This window comes from Bombina bombina, chromosome 4, assembly GCF_027579735.1.
Source record: "Bombina bombina isolate aBomBom1 chromosome 4, aBomBom1.pri, whole genome shotgun sequence".
NCBI classification, from domain to species: domain Eukaryota; kingdom Metazoa; phylum Chordata; class Amphibia; order Anura; family Bombinatoridae; genus Bombina; species Bombina bombina.
The window spans coordinates 847,841,285-847,862,123 of NC_069502.1; the positions used below are offsets into that span (position 1 = coordinate 847,841,285).

A 20,839-nucleotide genomic window follows, 5' to 3' on the forward strand; every position below is an offset into this window, starting at 1 on the left:
CAGTGCAGGATTTCTGTCATCCACATGCTAGTTGTGAACAATTGGGAGGCAGACTTTCTAAGTCGCTAATCTCTTCACATTGGAGAGTGGTATCTAAATCAGGAAGTTTTTGGCCATATTGTGAGATTTTGGGGTCTGCCAGAGGATAGATCTTATGGATTCTCACTTGAATAACAAACTTCCCCATTATTGCGCCAGGTCTTGGGAACATCAGGCAAACCTAATAGATGCCCTAGTGGAGCCCTGGTCCTTCAACCTGATTTACATCTTTCCTCCATTTATGTTGTTATCCAGAGCTATAGCTAGAATCAATTAGGAGCAAGCTTCAGCAGTTCTGATTTCCCCAGCATAACATGATTTGGTTGGCAGATCAAGTTTTTAAATGTTCTTGTGCCCACCTTGGAGGCTCCCTCTAAGAAGAGATCTTCTTTCTCAAGGTTCTTTCTTTTATAAGGCCTATTTATCTTAAGGATTGGAAAATATTTTTTTGCTTGGTTTACTCGCAAAGGATACCACTGGAATTGTTTTTAGAATTCCTAAAGCTCTAGCAGGAAGGTTTGAATTAGGATTTGTCCGTTCTCTGAATGGTCAGTTTTCATCTCATTCTGTTTTGTTTCATAAGAGAATTGCTAAAATGAGTGTATTTGTGACATGCCTAAGGGACACAGGGCACAGGTGAATGTGTTTGACGTCTCTACAGGTGAGTGTACTTGTGTGACATGTCTGATGGACGTAGGACACAGGTGAATGTACATAAGTGACATGTCTGAAGGAGGAAGGGCGCAAGTGAGTGTACATGTGGGACATGTCTGAGGGACGCAGGGTGCCAGTGAATGTAAGTGTGTGACATGTCTGTGGGATGTAGGACACAGGTGAGTGTATGTGTGTGACATGTCTGAGGGTCGCAGGGTACAAGTTAATGTGCATCAGTCTAAGGGACGCAAGGCACAGGTGAGTGTACGTGTGTGGCATGTCTGAGGGGAGTAGGTAAGTGTACGTATTACATATCTGAGGGACACAGGGCACAGGTGAGTGTATGTGTGTGACGTGTCTGAGAGATGCAGGGCACAGGTGAGTGTATATGTGTGACATGTCTGAGGGTCACAGGGCACACGTTTATGTGCATCAGTCTAATGGGCGCAGGGCACAGGTGAGTGTACATGTGTGGCATGTCTGAGGGATGCAGGGCACAGGTAAATGTATGTGTGTATTGAATGTCTGATGGACGCAGCACACCTGTGAATGTAATTGTGGTATGTGTTTGAGGGAAGTAGGGCTCATGTGAATTTATATGTGTGATGTGTCTGAGGGATACTGGGCACCTTTGAGTGTATGTGTGTTATGCGTGTGAGGGATGCAAGACACAGGTGTGTGTAGTGTGTGACGTGTGTGAATGACACAGGTGACTGTACACGTGTGACATTCAGATTTTACAATTTCCTTGTGTGGTTCTAAAAAGCTGAAATGTGACCATATTTATATGATCTATGCAGGTGATGTTAAGAATGAAGCCACACTTAACACTGAACAAACAAATGATCTGTATGTAAAGCGTCAACTAGAAGCTGTGAAGAAGGAAAACAGCGTCAATATCCGTACATGTAAGTGCATGTGTGTTTTGTGTCTGAGGGACCCAGGGCTCAGTTGAGTGTACATGTGTCTAATGTATATAGGGTGCTGTTGAGTGTATGTGTCTGAGGGACTCAGGGCGCAGATCAGTGTACGTGTGTGACGTGTATGAGTGATACAGGTGAGTGTATGTGTGATATATCTGTGGGACACAGTGTCCAGGTGAGTGTGTGTGTGCAAAGTATACCAGTGGGACGCAGCGCACAAGTGAGTGTACGTGTGTGACATGTCTGAGGGGCTGAGGTGAGTATATGTGTGATGAGTGTCTGATGGATGCAGCCCACCGGTAAATGTAATTGTGGGATGTGTTTGAGGGAAGCAGGGAGCATGTAAGTGTATATGTGTGATGTGTCTGAGGGATGCAGGACACAGTTATGTGTGACGTGTGTGAAGGACACAGGTGAGTGTTCACGTGTAACATTCAAATTTGAAATGTCCTTGTGTAGTTCTAAAAAAACTGAAATGTGACCATATTTATATGATCTATGCAGGTGATGTTAAGACTGAAGTCACTCTTAATGCTGAACAAACAAATGATCTATATGTAAAGAGTCATCTGGAAACTGTGAAGCAGGAAATCAGTGACAATATCAGTACAGGTGAGTGCGCGTGAGTGATGTGTCCGAGGAACGCAAGTGAGTGTACATGTGTGACGTGTCTGAGGGACGCAGGACACAGGTTAGTGTACATGTGTGCTGTGCATGAAGGACATGGGTTACCGGTAAGTGTGCACATGTGTGGTGTGTGAGAGATGAGGGTTACAGGTAAGTGTGCAGATTTGTTTTGTGTAAGAGATAACGGTTGAGTGTGCACGTGTTGTACATGAAGGACATAGTTTACTGGTGAGTGTGCATGGACGTTGTTTCCAAAAGATGATTGGTACAGGTGAATGTTCATGTAAGTTATGAATGAGACACAAGGGTTACAGTTGAGTGTACATGTATGTTATAAATGAAACGTGGGGTACAGGTGAGTTTGCATCTATGTTATGAATGAGACGTGGGTTACAGATGAGTGTGCATGTATGTTATGAATGAGACACAATGGTTACAGTTGAGTGTACATGTATGTTATGAATTAAACGTGGATTACAGGTGAGTGTGCATGTATGTTATGAATGAGACGTGGGTTACAGGTGAGTGTGCATGTATGTTATGAATGAGACGTGGGTTACAGGTGAGTGTGCATGAATGTTATGAATGAGACGTGGGTTACAGGTGAGTGTGCATTTATGTTATGAATGAGATGTGGGTTACAGGCGAGTGTGAATGTATGTTATGAATGAGACGTGGGTTACAGGTGAGTGTGTATATTATGAATGAGACGTGGGTTACAGGTGAGTGTGCATGTATGTTATGAATGAGGCACGAGGGTTACATGTGAGTGTACATGTATGTTATGAATGAGGCACGAGGGTTACAGGTGAGTGTGCATGTATGTTATGAATGAGACGTGGGTTACAGGGAGTGTGCATGTATGTTATGAATGAGACGTGGGTGTCAGGTGAGTGTGCATGTTATGAATGAGACGTGGGTTACAGGTGAGTGTGCATGTATGTTATGAATGAGGCACGAGGGTTACATGTGAGTGTACGTGTATGTTGCGAATGAGGCACGAGGGTTACAGGTGAGTGTGCATGTATGTTATGAATGAGACGTGGGTTACAGGTGAGTGTGCATGTATGTTATGAATGAGACGTGGGTTACAGGTGATTGTGCATGAAGGTTGTGGCTAAGATACCTGGATCACAAGTAAGTGTGCAATACACGAGCGGCTTGCTAGAGAGTTTAAAAATTCTCTATTATCAAAATTAAAGGGACCGTTTACCCAAAAACTTTCCTTTAATTTGTTCCCAATGATCCATTTTACCTGCTGGAGTGTATTAAATTGTTTGCAAATAGCGCCTTAGCCTTCATTACCATCTAAAGGGGAGGAGAGTCCACGGCTTCATTCATTACTGTTGGGAATTAAAAACCTGACCACCAGGAGGAGGCAAAGACACCCCAGCCAAAGGCTTAAATACCTCCCCCACTTCCCTCATCCCCCAGTCATTCTTTGCCTTTCGTCACAGGAGGACGGCAGAGAAGTGCCGAAGATCGGAGTAGTCTCTTATGGAGGGTAGTACTCTTCGCATTGGGACTGGAGTTTTAAGTAGTCCTGTCAGCCTCTCAGTGAGAGCCTGGGTGAAAGTTAATGATAATGATAATGTTTATTGTGTCATTGCTGCGTTATGTGCGAGATGAGGCTCTGGCAATGTGTGGAACTTTCAGGTGACTTATGGGAGTATGGCGTGACCTTTTTTTGGCGCCTTTTCTCCTTAGGCAGGGGCAGTCCTGCCGGGCATTCCATGTGACTGGGTGTGGCTACCCATCTTCCTCTGTTAATCAGCGGCGCAGGAGACGAAATGGTTTCTGTAGTCCGGGTCATAGGAGGTGGTGAGTGCCCCGGCCATTGGAGGATTATAAAGGTGCCTATTTATTAAGTTAATATAGTCCGTAATAAAAGCGCAAGCTATGGAGGACTCTAACGCATTAGAGGGTTCTCCCTCTTTAACAAGATCTCATTCCTGTGTTTATTGTGAGGAGTTTCTGGTAGAACAGCCTGCTCAGCTATGTTCCACATGCCTTAATAAAGTTACGACATCTAAAAGTAAATGGATGTCTAGTACTACTGAGCCGTCCACCTCTGAGGGTTCCCCGTCCCGTGTGGTGTGTTCCCTGCATTCATCTCCAATTGCATATGCAGCGCCCCAGGGTCCAACCATTACTCCTGCGGGAGAGATTTGTTGGTTGTCAGATTTTGCGGATCAACTGCAAACGGTGGTATCGAAAGTGATCCTTGCCTTACCATGTTCTAAGCGCAAGAGTAGGGCATATCATGGCGGCCCATGGGTTATCTACGCCTGTGGAAAAATCTGAGGTGTTATACGATGACGAGGCCCTCTCCGACTCTTCGGAGGAGGCCCCTTCTGGGTCAGAGTCAGTGTCATCTAAACCTCCGGCTGCGGAGTAGCCTAACTTTAGGTTTAGGATGGAAAATTTGTGCTTTTTGCTGAAACAAGTGCTTGCTACTCTGGAAGTTCCGGAACCGAAAATTCCGGAAGAACTTGCGATTCCTAAGCTTGATAAGGTATATGAGGACAGGGTGGTGCCTCTGGCCTTCCCGGTTTCTGTTAAGATGGCAAATATTATTTAGAATGAATGGGAGCGATTAGGTTCTTCCTTTTCCCCTTCTTCTTCCTTTAAGAAACTGTTCCCCGTCCCGGACTCTCAGCTGGAGCTGTGGGGTACTGTCCCTAAGGTGGATGGTGCTATCTCCACACTCGCGAAGCGGACAACTATTTCCCTCGAGGATAGTTCGTAGTTTAAAGAGACCATGGATAAAAAGTTGGAAAACATGTTAAGGAAAATGTTTCAACACACAGGGTTTGTTTTTCACCCGGCAGCGGCTGTAGCCACGGTCGCCGGTGCTGCAACATATTGGTGTGAATCCCTGTGTGAAATGGTCGAGGGGGACACTTCCATCGACGAGATACAGGATAGGATTAAGGCGCTGAAGATCGCCAATTCTTTCATATGTGATGCCAATATGCAAATTATTCACCTGAACGCTAAGGTGCCAGGTTTTTTTCGTTTTAGCTCGCAGGGCTCTGTGGCTAAAGTCTTGGTCTGCGGACATGGCCTCTAAGTCAAGGCTGTTGTCCCTGCCTTTTCAAGGAAAGATTCTGTTCGGTCCAGCTTTCCTACTGCAGAATAAGAAGGCTAAGCCTAAAGGATCTACTTTTCACCCTTTCGTGCGGACAAGGCCCAGCGCCAGCAGCCTGCCACGAAAGCGGACCAGTCCAAGGGAACTTGGAAACTGGCTCATTCTTTGAACAAGTCTAAGCAGAGCAAGAAGCCCGCAAGACAAAATCGTCATGAAGGGGCGGCCCTAGACCGGTCTCCGGACCAAGTAGGGGGCAGATTATCTCTCTTCTCAGAAGCCTGGTTGCAGGACGTTCAGGATCCTTGGGTTCTGGACGTTGTCGCCCAGGGTTACAGGATAGGGTTCAGATCCCATCCGCCAAGGGCAGATTCCTCCTATCAAACCTGTCTTCAAGACCGGGAAAGAGAAAAGCTTTTCTAGAATGTGTAAGAGATCTCTCCTCTCTAGATGTTATCGTACCAGTACCCCAAGCAGAAAGGGCTCTAGGTTACTATTCAAATCTTTTTGTGGTTCCAAAGAAGGAGGGCACGTTCTTTCCGATTCTGGATCTAAAGTGTTTAAACAAATTTCTGAGTGTTCCATCATTCAAAATGGAAACGATCAGATCTATTCTGCCCCTAGTTCAAGAGGGAAAGTTCATGTCAACCATAGACTTGAAGGATGCTTACCTTCATGTACAAAGAAAAAGAGGCGCTTTGTGTGTACCAGTAGACAAAATATAGACAAGCCCACAACAGGGTACTCACATTTGGTAGGAGCACTCAGACAGTGCTATTAGGTGCGGACTGGGTACTCAACAGCAACCAAGCTTGCTGATTCTTCCGGCGTATCTCCAAGGACCCCTCAGTATCTCCTTACTTGGACTGGAAAGACAAACTGCCCAAATCTGCTGCTCCACTGGTTAGGCAGATAAAGCTGGTGGTATCCAGCTCTATCGATATATGCCTGATGAAACAGCATTACAGCTGAGAAACGCGTCGCATGTCAACAGGAGAGTTATGTTTACCTTATCCTGTTCCAGTTTTTACATTTCTTTTAATTTTTTAATAAATTCTACCTTTTTATATCTCACACTTGAACTGCTACTGATCATTTCTACTAAACACACCGCCTTTATTCCATCTATACACATTGGGACTGTTCCTGTTTAATGTGGGAGCATTCGATACCACCAGCTTTATCTGCCTGACCAGTGGAGCAGCAGATTTGGGCAGTTTGTCTTTCCAGTCCAAGTAAGGAGATCCTGAGGGGTCCTTGGAGATACGCCGGAAGCATCAGCAAGCTGGGTTGCTGTTGAGTACCCAGTCCGCGCCTAATAGCACTGTCTGAGTGCTCCTACCAAATGTGAGTACCCTGTTGTGGGCTTGTCTATATTTCGTCTACTTGTTCTACTGGTGCACACAAAGCGCCTCCTTTTGTTCTCTTTTTCTTTGCATAGACATCTTCCCAAGTTGATGTGAGGAGAGTGCTGCTGCCGCCATCTATCTATGGATTTTTTCCTGTGATCTATCTATGTTTGGATCACTATTTGGTACTAAGTACAGTAATTGACTTTTATATTTCATGCTGTTTTCATTGTTATTTGGGATATCTCATTGTATCTCTTTATCATTTTATATTGTGATTATTTGCTAACAGCATATTAATTGACCATTCAAGTATTGTTTAGAGCGCCCCCTATTTTAGTTATCTCTAGTGAGATATCTATTATTTGTGTTACCTTCATGTGCCAATCTACAGGGACCACTTCAAGTTCCTGAGATTTGTGTTTCTGGACCAACACTTCCAGTTTGTGGCCCTTCTGTTTGGTCTGACGACGGCCCCGAAAGTCTTCACAAAGGTTCTGGGGGCGCTACTTGCGGTAGCCAGAGGCATTGCTGTGGCGCCCTATCTGGACGGCATCCTAGTCCAGGTGCCGTCGCTCAGTCTAGCAGAGTATCGTTTGAGGGCTCTTCTTCTTTTACTCCAATCTCACGGTTGGAAGATCAACTCACGAAAGAGTTCCCTGGTTCCCACCAACAGGGTGGAGTTCCTGGGCACGATAATAGTCCATGAAAATATTTCTCACAGACCATCAATGCAGGAAGATTGCGCCCTCTTGTCTTGCCCTTCAGTCCTCCTTAAGCCCCTCAGTGGCTCAGTGTATGGAGGTGAAGCAGGCTAGGATTAAGGCAGACGCCGAAACCGGTCAGCCGTTTTTGTTCTCTGTTTATTGTTTTCTGTTTTCACACTCTTACCCTGGGGTAATTAACCCTCATGTTTAATTAACTGTAAATAAATTTTGCTTTTTCACTTGCTTTTTGGTGCTCCTAACTGTTTTTGTTATGGAGGTGATCTGACTCATGGTTTCCAGCATAGACGTAATTACATTCGCAAGGTTCCATCTCAGACCTCTTCAATTGTGCATGTTAAGACAGTGGCCCGCGATCATTCAGATCTATCACAGCAGATATCCATGTATGCTCAGACTCGGATCTCCCTCTCTTGGTGGATCCGTTCGGAGCAACTGTCCATGGGGACATCCTTCTTGAGACCGTCCTGGGAGATTGTGACCACGGACGCGAGTCTGGCAGGATGGGGAGCTGGGGAGTCTCTCCTTCCGATAGATATTCTGGAACGCCGGGCAATCTACAATGCTCTGATGGCATGGCCTCTTCTAGGGTCATTCAGCTTCATCAGATTCCAGACCGACAACATTATCTTGGTGGCTTACATCAACCATCAGGGGGGTACAAGGAGCTCCCTAGCTATGAGGGAAGTGTCTCGGTTCTTGGAGTGGGCAGAGTCCCACAGCTGCTCACTCTCAGCAATTCACATTCCAGGTGTGGACAACTGGGAAGCAGACATTCTCAGCAAGCAATCCTTCCATCCAGAGGAATGGTCCCTTCACCCTGAAATGTTTGCAGAGATTTGTCTCAGGTGGGGAACGCCGGAGATAGATTTCATGGCGTCCAGACTCAATTGCAAGCTATACATTCTGGGGAGAGAAAACCCCTCAAGAAAAGGCTGCACATATAGCACTCTCAGCCTGGACTCTGATTAGGAGAGATGATAAGTATGGATAAAATATAACTTTTATTCGTATATAATTAAAATAAGGGACCCAATTGTGAAAACAGATTAAAAACAACTAAAGATCTGTTGCCGTAATTCCTGTTATTAAAATAATTTTGCCTTTTGAGATATATTTGTATCAATACAGGAATTATTGTTAAGCGGTTACTGTATATACCCAGCCACCACGTTCTAAAACTCAGTATGAAAAATAAGAAACTGAGCAAAAGGTTATGTAATAAGGTAGGACAATAGTATCCAATCTCGTTAGCATTTAATTTGATAGTCTGAGATGGAAATGTATCCAGTCGTGTGGTATTTTATGCTTGGTGATAGAAATATAGCCTTTTTTCTAGAGACAGTGACCATAAGGGCAACCTGTCTGTTCAGGTATTTCAGCCTTGATTTATATTTGTATTAGCATGTGTATCTGCCAAGTGACAGCGCTATTTTGTGCTCTATTCTTTGTGACCAGTTATCTGACAATTCACCTTAGTACATATAGATGTAATATTAAAGGGTCAGTAAACTCAGTCGATGTTAAAGATAACTATAAACTCCGATATATACTTACAATTTAACAGCATAGTGCAGTTATCGATAAAATAGATTCAAACATGTTTTATTCCATTTTTATTTTTGCATCCTAACCGTTTATTTTTGTCCGTTCTCCAACCCCTCCACGGCGTCCCCAATGTGGGTGGTATAGACTTACTCTGTACTTCCCACGTGTAAATTATGTGACGTAACTCTATCCTCCCACAAATGCTTGATCACGCTCGTGACTATTAGATGCAATATTGTAAGCATCGAACGCTTAGCGTGGACGTCTGATTGGGGGCATGCGCAGAACGCAAGCAGGAGAAGATGAAGTCATTGTGCGTGCGCTGTCAAACAAGGTAAATAGCTCGACCGATATAAACGTTATTGGGTAAATGGAAATTCTTGAAATATATGAAAAAAAGCGGCGGTAGAGAAGGCAGACTGTGAATACACAAGCGGTACAACTTTCAATATAAATTAGATAACTAAAAAAAAAAGTTTTGAATAATTTGATGAATGAAAGTCTACTTAAATACATGTTGCATATTTAAAAATTGCAATTGAAATTTGGAGTATACTGTCCCTTTAAGTGGAAACGTCACACTTGCAAGTCTATTAATTAGTATAACTTGCACTTGCTGACTATATTGTTTGAAGTAATTAGATAGTCATTCGGGTTTGTCAACTCTGTTTTATCCAAGCATGATGTAACAGCCCGTAGCTTTCATCTATTATCTTTCTTTCAAGGATTGTGCCTTGATTCGAAAGAGTCCGTTATTAGTTATTTATTACTATGCCTGAAGCACTCATAGAGTTAAATATAATAATGGCATTAATTTCTCAGCAATAATTGCTGTCATATATCTTGGTAGTAGGTTTGTAATAAAGTAATCTCTATGAATAACTTTATCGGTACTGCAACTGCTTGTATAGTAGCGTATTGGTATAAATATTAGAGCCTCAAATGAGAAAGGTCACTTTGCATAGCAGCGTGTTAGTTTCAGTTTGGGAATATTTCGATCTAGAATACGAGAAGGATTATCTATATTGAGTAAAATGTTTTACTGAATACTACATGCATCACTATTGCTGGCATCAATACCACCACCACCACATATATTGTAGTACTACTAAATGTACAAGTAGTTTCCAAACGTTGCTATAGTAATTTGCTATATAGTATCTTTTGCTATATTGTATCTTTACAGCTGCTTCAGTAAGGTATTAGCACTCCATATACTGTAAATCTATACTATGTACAGCTACGCCTGAAGTGGTTACAAACGCTATATCACATATTGGAAATTGAGTGAATGCAATAGAAACTAAGATTGGAATGATATTGGAATACAAAGTAATATTTTACTATTTCTTATGTATACAAGTTTACTATAAGCTACCCATAAATAAGTATTCTATACATCCTATATCATCACACTATTTAACACCATATTGAATCTCATAGAGATCATATTACTCTAAACTTGTAATATTCCAATCTACACTGAAGTTATTGATAAGATAGCTCTTCATATAAAGGAGCGTGTTGATAAGAACTAGTCTTATATCAGCCTATCACTAGCTTTAACTTCAATCTCCGCTTAAGTATAGACAACTTTAGAAAGATAGTATATCTGACGCTGCAAATTACTATAGCAACGTTTGGAAACTACTTGTACATTTAGTAGTACTACAATATATGTGGTGGTGGTATTGATGCCAGCAATAGTGATGCATGTAGTATTCAGTAAAACATTTTACTCAATATAGATAATACTTCTCGTATTCTAGATCAAAATATTCCCAAACTGAAACTAACACGCTGCTATGCAAAGTGACCTTTCTCATTTGAGGCTCTAATATTTATACCAATACGCTACTATACAAGCAGTTGCAGTACCAATAAAGTTATTCATTACAAACCTACTACCAAGATATATGACAGCAATTATTGCTGAGAAATTAATGCCATTATTATATTTAACTCTATGAGTGCTTCAGGCATAGTAATAAATAACTAATAACGGACTCTTTCGAATCAAGGCACAATCCTTGAGAGAAAGATAATAGATGAAAGCTACGGGCTGTTACATCATGCTTGGATAAAACTTAGAGTTGACAAACCCGAATGACTATCTAATTACTTCAAACAATATAGTCAACAAATGCAAGTTATACTAATTAATAGACTTGCAAGTGTGACGTTTCCACTTAATATTACATCTATATGCACTAAGGTGGATTGTGAGATAACTGGTCACAAAGACTAGAGCACGAAATAGCGCTGTCACTTGGCAGATATACATGCTAATACAAATATAAATCAAGGCTGAAATACCTGAACACACAGGTTGTCCTTATGGTTACACTGTCTCTAGAAAAAAGGTTATTTCTTTCATGTAATTAGCAAGAGTCCATGAGCTAGTGACGTATGGGATATACATTCCTACCAGGAGGGGCAAAGTTTCCCAAACCTCAAAATGCCTATAAATACACCCCTCACCACACCCACAATTCAGCTTTACAAACTTTGCTTCCCGTGGAGGTGGTGAAGTAAGTTTGTGCTAGATTCTTCGTTGATATGCGCTTTGCAGCAGGCTGGAGCCCGGTTTTCCTCTCAGAGTGCAGTGAATGTCAGAGGGATGTGAAGAGAGTATTGCCTATTTGAATTCCATGGTCTCCTTCTACGGGATCTATTTCATAGGTTCTCTGTTATCGGTCGTAGAGATTTCTTCTCCTACCTCCCTTTTCAGATCGACGATATACTCTAATATACCATTACCTCTACTGATTCTCGTTTCAGTACTGGTTTGGCTATCTACTATATGTAGATGAGTGTCTTGGGGTAAGTAAGTCTCTTATTTTATTTGACACTCTAAAGCTATGGTTGGGCACTTTATTTTTAAAGTTCTAAATATATGTGTTTAAACTTTTATTTGCCATGATTCAGGGTAATCAGTATTCCTTATTTCTCCAACATAGGTGTGTCCGGTCCACGGCGTCATCCTTACTTGTGGGATATTCTCTTCCCCAACAGGAAATGGCAAAGAGCCCAGCAAAGCTGGTCACATGATCCCTCCTAGGCTCCGCCTACCCCAGTCATTCTCTTTGCCGTTGTACAGGCAACATCTCCACGGAGATGGCTTAGAGTTTTTTAGTGTTTAACTGTAGTTTTTATTATTCAATCAAGAGTTTGTTATTTTAAAATAGTGCTGGTATGTACTATTTACTCTGAAACAGAAAAGAGATGAAGATTTCTGTTTGTAAGAGGAAAATGATTTTAGCAACCGTTACTAAAATCGATGGCTGTTCCACACAGGACTGTTGAGAGGAATTAACTTCAGTTGGGGGAACAGTGAGCAGACTTTTGCTGCTTGAGGTATGACACATTCTAACAAGACGATGTAATGCTGGAAGCTGTCATTTTCCCTATGGGATCCGGTAAGCCATTTTTATTACAGACAGTAAATAAGGGCTTCACAAGGGCTTGCTAAGACTGTAGACATTTTCTGGGCTAAATCGATTCATATATAAACATATTTAGCCTTGAGGAATCATTTTAATCTGGGTATTTTGTAAAATAATATCGGCAGGCACTGTTTTGGACACCTTATTCTCTAGGGGCTTTCCCTAATCATAGGCAGAGCCTCATTTTCGCGCCGGTATTGCGCACTTGTTTTTGAGAAGCATGACATGCAGTCGCATGTGTGAGGAGCTCTGATACATAGAAAAGACTTTCTGAAGGCGTCATTTGGTATCGTATTCCCCTTTGGGCTTGGTTGGGTCTCAGCAAAGCAGATACCAGGGACTGTAAAGGGGTTAAAGATAAAAACGGCTCCGGTTCCGTTATTTTAAGGGTTAAAGCTTCCAAATTTGGTGTGCAATACTTTTAAGGCTTTAAGACACTGTGGTGAAATTTTGGTGAATTTTGAACAATTCCTTCATACTTTTTCGCAATTACAGTAATAAAGTGTGTTCAGTTTAAAATTTAAAGTGACAGTAACGGTTTTATTTTAAAACGTTTTTTGTACTTTGTTATCAAGTTTATGCCTGTTTAACATGTCTGAACTACCAGATAGACTGTGTTCTGAATGCGGGGAAGCCAAGGTTCCTTCTCATTTAAATAGATGTGATTTATGTGACACAGAAAATGATGCCCAAGATGATTCCTCAAGTGAGGGGAGTAAGCATGGTACTGCATCATCTCCTCCTTCGTCTACACCAGTCTTGCCCACTCAGGAGGCCCCTAGTACATCTAGCGCGCCAATACTCCTTACTATGCAACAATTAACGGCTGTAATGGATAATTCTATCAAAAACATTTTAGCCAAAATGCCCACTTATCAGCGTAAGCGCGACTGCTCTGTTTTAGATACTGAAGAGCATGAGGACACTGATGATAATGGTTCTGATATGCCCCTACACCAGTCTGAGGGGGCCAGGGAGGTTTTGTCTGAGGGAGAAATTTCAGATTCAGGGAAAATTTCTCAACAAGCTGAACCCGATGTGATTACATTTAAGTTTAAGTTGGAACATCTCCGCGCTCTGCTTAAGGAGGTGTTATCCACTCTGGATGATTGTGAGAATTTGATCATCCCAGAGAAACTATGTAAAATGGACAAGTTCCTAGAGGTCCCGGGGCCCCCAGAAGCTTTTCCTATACCCAAGCGGGTGGTGGACATTGTAAATAAAGAATGGGAAAGGCCCGGTATACCTTTCGTCCCTCCCCCCATATTTAAAAAATTGTTTCCTATGGTCGACCCCAGAAAGGACTTATGGCAGACAGTCCCCAAGGTCGAGGGGGCGGTTTCTACTTTAAACAAACGCACCACTATACCCATAGAAGATAGTTGTGCTTTCAAAGATCCTATGGATAAAAAATTAGAAGGTTTGCTTAAAAAGATGTTTGTTCAGCAAGGTTACCTTCTACAACCAATTTCATGCATTGTCCCTGTCACTACAGCCGCGTGTTTCTGGTTCGATGAGCTAGAAAAGGCGATCGATAGTGATTCTCCTCCTTATGAGGAGATTATGGACATAATCCGTGCTCTCAAATTGGCTAATTCTTTCACCCTAGACGCCACTTTGCAATTGGCTAGGTTAGCGGCGAAAAAATCTGGGTTTGCTATTGTGGCGCGCAGAGCGCTTTGGTTGAAATCTTGGTCAGCGGATGCGTCTTCCAAGAACAAATTGCTTAACATTCCTTTCAAGGGGAAAACGCTGTTTGGCCCTGACTTGAAAGAGATTATCTCTGATATCACTGGGGGTAAGGGCCACGCCCTTCCTCAGGATAGGTCTTTCAAGGCCAAAAATAAACCTAATTTTTGTCCCTTTCGTAGAAACGGACCAGCCCCAAGTGCTACGTCCTCTAAGCAAGAGGGTAATACTTCTCAAGCCAAGCCAGCCTGGAGACCAATGCAAGGCTGGAACAAGGGAAAGCAGGCCAAGAAACCTGCCACTGCTACCAAGACAGCATGAAATGTTGGCCCCCGATCCGGGACCGGATCTGGTGGGGGGCAGACTCTCTCTCTTCGCTCAGGCTTGGGCAAGAGATGTTCTGGATCCTTGGGCACTAGAAATAGTCTCCCAAGGGTATCTTCTGGAATTCAAGGGGCTTCCCCCAAGGGGGAGGTTCCACAGGTCTCAATTGTCTTCAGACCACATAAAGAGACAGGCATTCTTACATTGTGTAGAAGACCTGTTAAAAATGGGAGTGATTCATCCTGTTCCATTAGGAGAACAAGGGATGGGGTTCTACTCCAATCTGTTCGTAGTTCCCAAAAAAGAGGGAACGTTCAGACCAATCTTAGATCTCAAGATCCTAAACAAGTTTCTCAAGGTTCCATCGTTCAAAATGGAAACCATTCGAACAATTCTTCCTTCCATCCAGGAAGGTCAATTCATGACCACGGTGGATTTAAAGGATGCGTATCTACATATTCCTATCCACAAGGAACATCATCGGTTCCTAAGGTTCGCATTCCTGGACAAGCATTACCAGTTCGTGGCACTTCCTTTCGGATTAGCCACTGCTCCAAGGATTTTCACAAAGGTACTAGGGTCCCTTCTAGCGGTACTAAGACCAAGGGGCATTGCAGTAGTACCTTACTTGGACGACATTCTGATTCAAGCGTCGTCCCTTCCTCAAGCAAAGGCTCACACGGACATAGTCCTGACCTTTCTCAGATCTCACGGATGGAAAGTGAACGTAGAAAAGAGTTCTCTATCTCCGTCAACAAGGGTTCCCTTCTTGGGAACAATAATAGACTCCTTAGAAATGAGGATTTTTCTGACAGAGGCCAGAAAAACAAAACTTCTAAACTCTTGTCAAACACTTCATTCCGTTCCTCTTCCTTCCATAGCGCAGTGCATGGAAGTAATAGTGTTACAGAAGCATTAGTTATTTTGTTGTGAAAAGCTTATTTCCCAGCAGCAATGCCTGAACCAGCAAGCCAGCGCCTAAGAAGGGCTCCAAGAAAACCGTAACAAGTTTCATTTCATAAAGAGTTAACTCTTTTTTTTCAGCTTTTAGAAACTATTGTCTAATCACCTCTGGAGCCAGACTGCTAATTGATAAGATGAACTTGTAAACTTGTTATCTTAAGTACTGTAATCCTATTGTGGCCTGTCAAAGGACAGTGCTCTCTATCTAAATGTGTGATGGGGGATTTTGTGCTTCCCCCCCTCTCCCCCTGGGAGTGCCCTGTGTGCATGTAACCTTAATAAAAAGCAGGCTGGGCATCCCAGTCCTGAGTTCTTGTTTTGACCCTCAATCGCAGCGTTGACTCGTTTTTGTGGGCAGAAGGGTATCCTAGCTGTACTGCAGCTAAGGGAGATTATTCTATATTTGCGAGACTCATATAGAATACTATGGAAAGCAGCTTCTCCCCTCTTTAGCAATAGGGATCCAGGCTACTAAGCGGTCCATCTCTCAGCGAGACTAAGGGTAACCGTAACATTTGGCGGCAGCGGCGGGATTTTCCTGGATTTCCTAGGAGAGGTACAGAACGGATGGAGAGCGCTTACGAAAAATTGAAGCGTACAACCCTAAAGGATTTACTTGAAAGCAGAGGGGGGTACGCCAGCAACCGGCCGAGGAGAGAGCTGATCGCAGAATTGACCGAACTGGATCAGAGCTTCACAATGGCGGAAACACCGACCACGATTAGTGACGAAAAAACCAGGATTGTTCGGGAAAGGCTCTCATTATACGGGCCGAACCCCTCCATGGAATTGGTACAGCAGTTGATGGCGGAGGCGGACGAGGATATACGAGAGACTCGAGCCCACAAACTCAACCTAGCGAACGCACACCGCAATGCTGAAGCCCCGCAGGTAATCATCCCTGTCGAAAATGCTGGGAGGCCCAAGATACCCTATGCGGCATTTCGACCCTTCCTAGAGAGCGAGACAGGGATTGATGAATATTTGGCGGACTTCGAAAGGCAATGTGCCCTGCACCAGATTCCCAACAGAGAGTGGCCCACGATATTGTCTGGGAAACTATCCGGGCGAGCCCTGGAAGCCTTTCGTACTCTGGGTGCTGAGGAAGTGACACAGTATGAGCTAGTTAAGGAGACACTGTTGCGACGGTACGCTGTAACTCCGGACACGTATCGCCGACAGTTTCGGGGCACGGAAAAGAAGCCTAACGATACCCATATGGAATGGGCGCACCGAATGCGGAGAGCGGCAAATCACTGGCTGAGCGGAAGTAAAGCGGTGACTGGGGAGGAAATTTTACAATTGTTTCTCTTAGAACATTTTTATAATGGCATGGAACAGCAAGGGAAGGAATGGCTGCGAGACAGGCGGCCTTCTACCTTAGAAGAAGCAGCCAAATTGGCCGATGAACATTATGACTCCCGTCTTCACGAACCCATGAACTACCGAGCTCCAGCACGGGTCGAACCCAGAGAGGTTTACCGTGCACCCCCTCGTGCTGAATTCCGAGCCCCGGTGCCCACAGGGCCCGTCCGACACTCAGGACCACCCAATAACAGCTCTGAGCGTCCCAGACCGACTTGCCACCGATGCAAGCAACCAGGGCATTTCATGGCTAGCTGCCCCCTTAATACGCACCAGACACCCAGGAATTACAATGACCCCTCTGGGTCCTATCGTCCGGCCCGGGCCCTCTGTGTTAACCAAGAGGCCCCTATGGAGGGATATGTGGGGCCGCTTCACGAGGCAGACCCTGTATATGCTGCCTCAGATAACCGCCAGCACCATCGGCAGAGGGTATGGCTCGAGGGGCGATCTACCGAGGGATTGCGAGACACAGGGGCTACTATCACGCTGGTACAGAGTCATTTGGTGCCAGAGCACAAGCGATCCGGACAGACTGTGGCCGTTAGAGTGGCGGGGGGGGATGTGTACAAAATTCCAACAGCTAAAGTGCATCTTGATTGGGGAGCGGGAAAGGGGGCTGTGAACGTGGGCCTAATGGATAATTTACCTGCCGAAGTACTACTGGGCAACGATTTGGGCCCCATGACTTCTGCCTATGCTCCAGTATGCAACAACGAGGCGGACCCAGTGACTACACGGGCCCAAGCCCGGACGGAGCGAGAGCTTTCACCAGTGCGGGAGACACAGGTAAGACCTACCCCGACCTTGCCTGACAGGTTAGGCCCCATACCCTGGGACACCCCAGATGCTTTCGAGGCAGAGTCTAAGACTGACCCGACCTTACAAAAGTACCGGGAACGAGCAGAGACCGGAGGGGGCGGGGCAGATAACGAAACATTCTTATGGGAAAAAGGGAAACTATACCGCTGGACAGAGAAAAGGGGACAGCGTAGGCGACAGCTGGTAGTGCCCCACAAATACCGTCAAGAAATCCTCAAAATAGGCCACGACATCCCCTTAGCAGGCCACCTAGCCGTTACCCGTACCCTACACCGCATTACTCACACGTTCTTTTGGCCAGGGGTGCACGCTGACGTTAGAACTTACTGTAACACCTGCGATGTGTGTCAACGAGTAGGAAGGCGAGGCGATCACCCTAAAGCCCAGCTAGTAAATATGCCCATTGTAGAGGAACCCTTCAGCCGGGTTGCTATTGACCTAGTGGGACCACTGGCTACCCCTAGTCCCTCCGGTAAGCGATACATTCTTACCGTAGTGGACTACGCTACCAGGTACCCAGAGGCTGTCGCCCTATCCAACATACAAGCGGATACGGTAGCGAATGCACTAGTACAGGTGTTCTCCCGGGTAGGATTTCCAAAAGAAATCCTATCCGACCGAGGCACCCAATTTACGGCTGAATTGACCCAACAACTCTGGCAGGTTTGCAAAATTAAGTCCCTCCTAAGCTCCCCATACCACCCCCAGACGAACGGGCTGTGTGAGAGGTTCAATGGGACCCTCAAGCAAATGCTCAAGACGTTCACTCAGGAATACCGAGACTGGGAACGCTTCCTGCCGCACCTCCTATTTGCTTATCGGGAGGTGCCCCAGGAAACGACAGGGTTCTCTCCCTTCGAGTTGCTCTACGGAAGAAAGGTACGGGGACCCCTAAACCTGATCCGGGAGCACTGGGAGGGAGAGATGGAGGCTGACGGTGTCCCAATTGTGCCATACGTGCTGGAACTCAGGGACCGAATGGAGCAATTAGCCAAATCCGTGCGGGCTAATCTCCAGTTGGCCCAGAGAAGACAGAAAGTATGGTACGATCGGGGGGCCCGAAAGAGAATCTTCACCATAGGACAAAAGGTGTTAGTACTTAAGCCGGTGAAGACAGACAAATTGCAGGCGTCCTGGCAGGGTCCCTACCAGATCGTAGAGAAAAGGGGAGACACCACTTATGTGATAGCTAGCTGCCACGACAACAATCTTAGAAAGACATTCCATGTAAACATGCTCAAGGAATATTTTGAGCGACCAGAGAACGTGACGGCCATATGTTGTTCCCCTCAGGAAGACCCCGACAGTTTACCCATTCCAGACCTATTAGAAAAGAGCCTCCCCACAGGTATAGTGGCTCAGGTTCAGATAGGGGACCGACTTAGCCCCACTGAAAGGGAGCAGCTCAACCAACTCCTCCAGTCCAAACACCTCACCTTCTCCCCGAAGCCAGGGTACACTACTTTAACCACCCACCAGGTAGATACTCCGGGACAAGCTCCCTTGCGCCAGGCTCCGTACCGAATCCCCGAAGCAGTTAGGACAGGAATGAAGAAGGAGATCGATGAGATGCTCCAGCTCAGGGTAATTGAGCCCTCCGATAGTCCCTGGGCCTCCCCAGTTGTCTTGGTGCCCAAGAAAGATGGGACCACCCGGTTCTGCGTAGACTATCGGAGGCTCAATGAAAATACCGTGACGGACGCTTACCCTATGCCCAGGGTAGACGAGCTACTCGATCGTATAGCCAGGGGAAATTACCTGACCACTATTGACCTCTGCAAAGGTTACTGGCAGATTCCCCTGGCCCCGGAGGCTATCCCCAAGTCGGCATTCGTCACCCCATTCGGCTTATATCAGTTTAGGGTAATGCCGTTTGGGATGAAGAATGCCCCAGCTACATTCCAGCGCTTGGTGGATAGGCTCCTGGATGGCTTCCAGAGTTTTGCTTGCGCCTACCTGGACGACATAGCGATCCACAGTGAGTCCTGGGAGGACCACTTAGCTCATGTGGGAATGGTTCTGGATCAGATCCGGGCTGCTGGCCTGACTCTGAAGCCAGAAAAATGCCACTTTGGGATGGCCGAGGTACAGTACCTGGGTCACCGGGTGGGGTGTGGAAAGCAGCGACCAGAGCCGGCCAAAATAGAAGCTGTCGCCAATTGGCCCACCCCCATCACTAAGACTCAGGTCCTAGCCTTCCTGGGCACGGCAGGGTACTATAGACGGTTCGTACCAGACTACAGCACACTTGCCAAACCCCTGACTGACTTGACCAAGAAGAACTTACCTCGACAGGTCCTGTGGTCTCCCCACTGTGAAACGGCTTTCCAGGCTCTCAAAAATGCTCTAATTAACGCTCCTGTCTTGGCGGCCCCAGCCCTTAACAAACGTTTTATCGTCCATACCGATGCTTCCATGTTCGGGCTGGGAGCCGTCCTCAGCCAAGTAGGCGAAGATGGAGGGGAGCATCCAGTTGCCTACATCAGCCGGAAGCTCCTGCCCCGCGAAGTCAGCTATGCAGCGGTCGAAAAGGAGTGTTTGGCTTTGGTGTGGGCATTAAAGAAATTGACTCCCTATTTATATGGTCAGGAGTTCACTCTGGTCACCGACCATAACCCGTTGGTGTGGCTGAACCGGGTCTCTGGAGATAACGGCAGGCTATTACGTTGGAGCTTATCGTTGCAAACCTTCAATTTCACCATTACTTACAGACCTGGGAAACAGAATGGCAACGCCGACGGGTTGTCCAGACAAACCGACCTCAGCCCCGCATAACCAGCGGTCTGGACAGCCTTAGTCTGCCCCGAAAAGGGGTCAGACCGTGTCTGCCAGAGTGTTCCACAGAAAGGGAGCAATGTTACAGAAGCATTAGTTATTTTGTTGTGAAAAGCTTATTTCCCAGCAGCAATGCCTGAACCAGCAAGCCAGCGCCTAAGAAGGGCTCCAAGAAAACCGTAACAAGTTTCATTTCATAAAGAGTTAACTCTTTTTTTTCAGCTTTTAGAAACTATTGTCTAATCACCTCTGGAGCCAGACTGCTAATTGATAAGATGAACTTGTAAACTTGTTATCTTAAGTACTGTAATCCTATTGTGGCCTGTCAAAGGACAGTGCTCTCTATCTAAATGTGTGATGGGGGATTTTGTGCTTCCCCCCCTCTCCCCCTGGGAGTGCCCTGTGTGCATGTAACCTTAATAAAAAGCAGGCTGGGCATCCCAGTCCTGAGTTCTTGTTTTGACCCTCAATCGCAGCGTTGACTCGTTTTTGTGGGCAGAAG

At 45.3% G+C, this 20,839-nt stretch overlaps 1 protein-coding gene across 1 annotated transcript in view; it reads left to right on the top strand.

The window, feature by feature from the left end:
• LOC128657273 (uncharacterized) overlaps window positions 1–20,839 on the top strand; it is a 112,033-nt gene that overhangs the window by 32,746 nt on the left and 58,448 nt on the right. Inside the window, exons 11-12 of the mRNA XM_053711553.1 lie at window positions 1,494–1,601; window positions 2,121–2,228. Coding sequence (XP_053567528.1) covers window positions 1,494–1,601; window positions 2,121–2,228 — 216 coding nt within the window. The remainder of the gene's footprint in view (window positions 1–1,493; window positions 1,602–2,120; window positions 2,229–20,839) is intronic.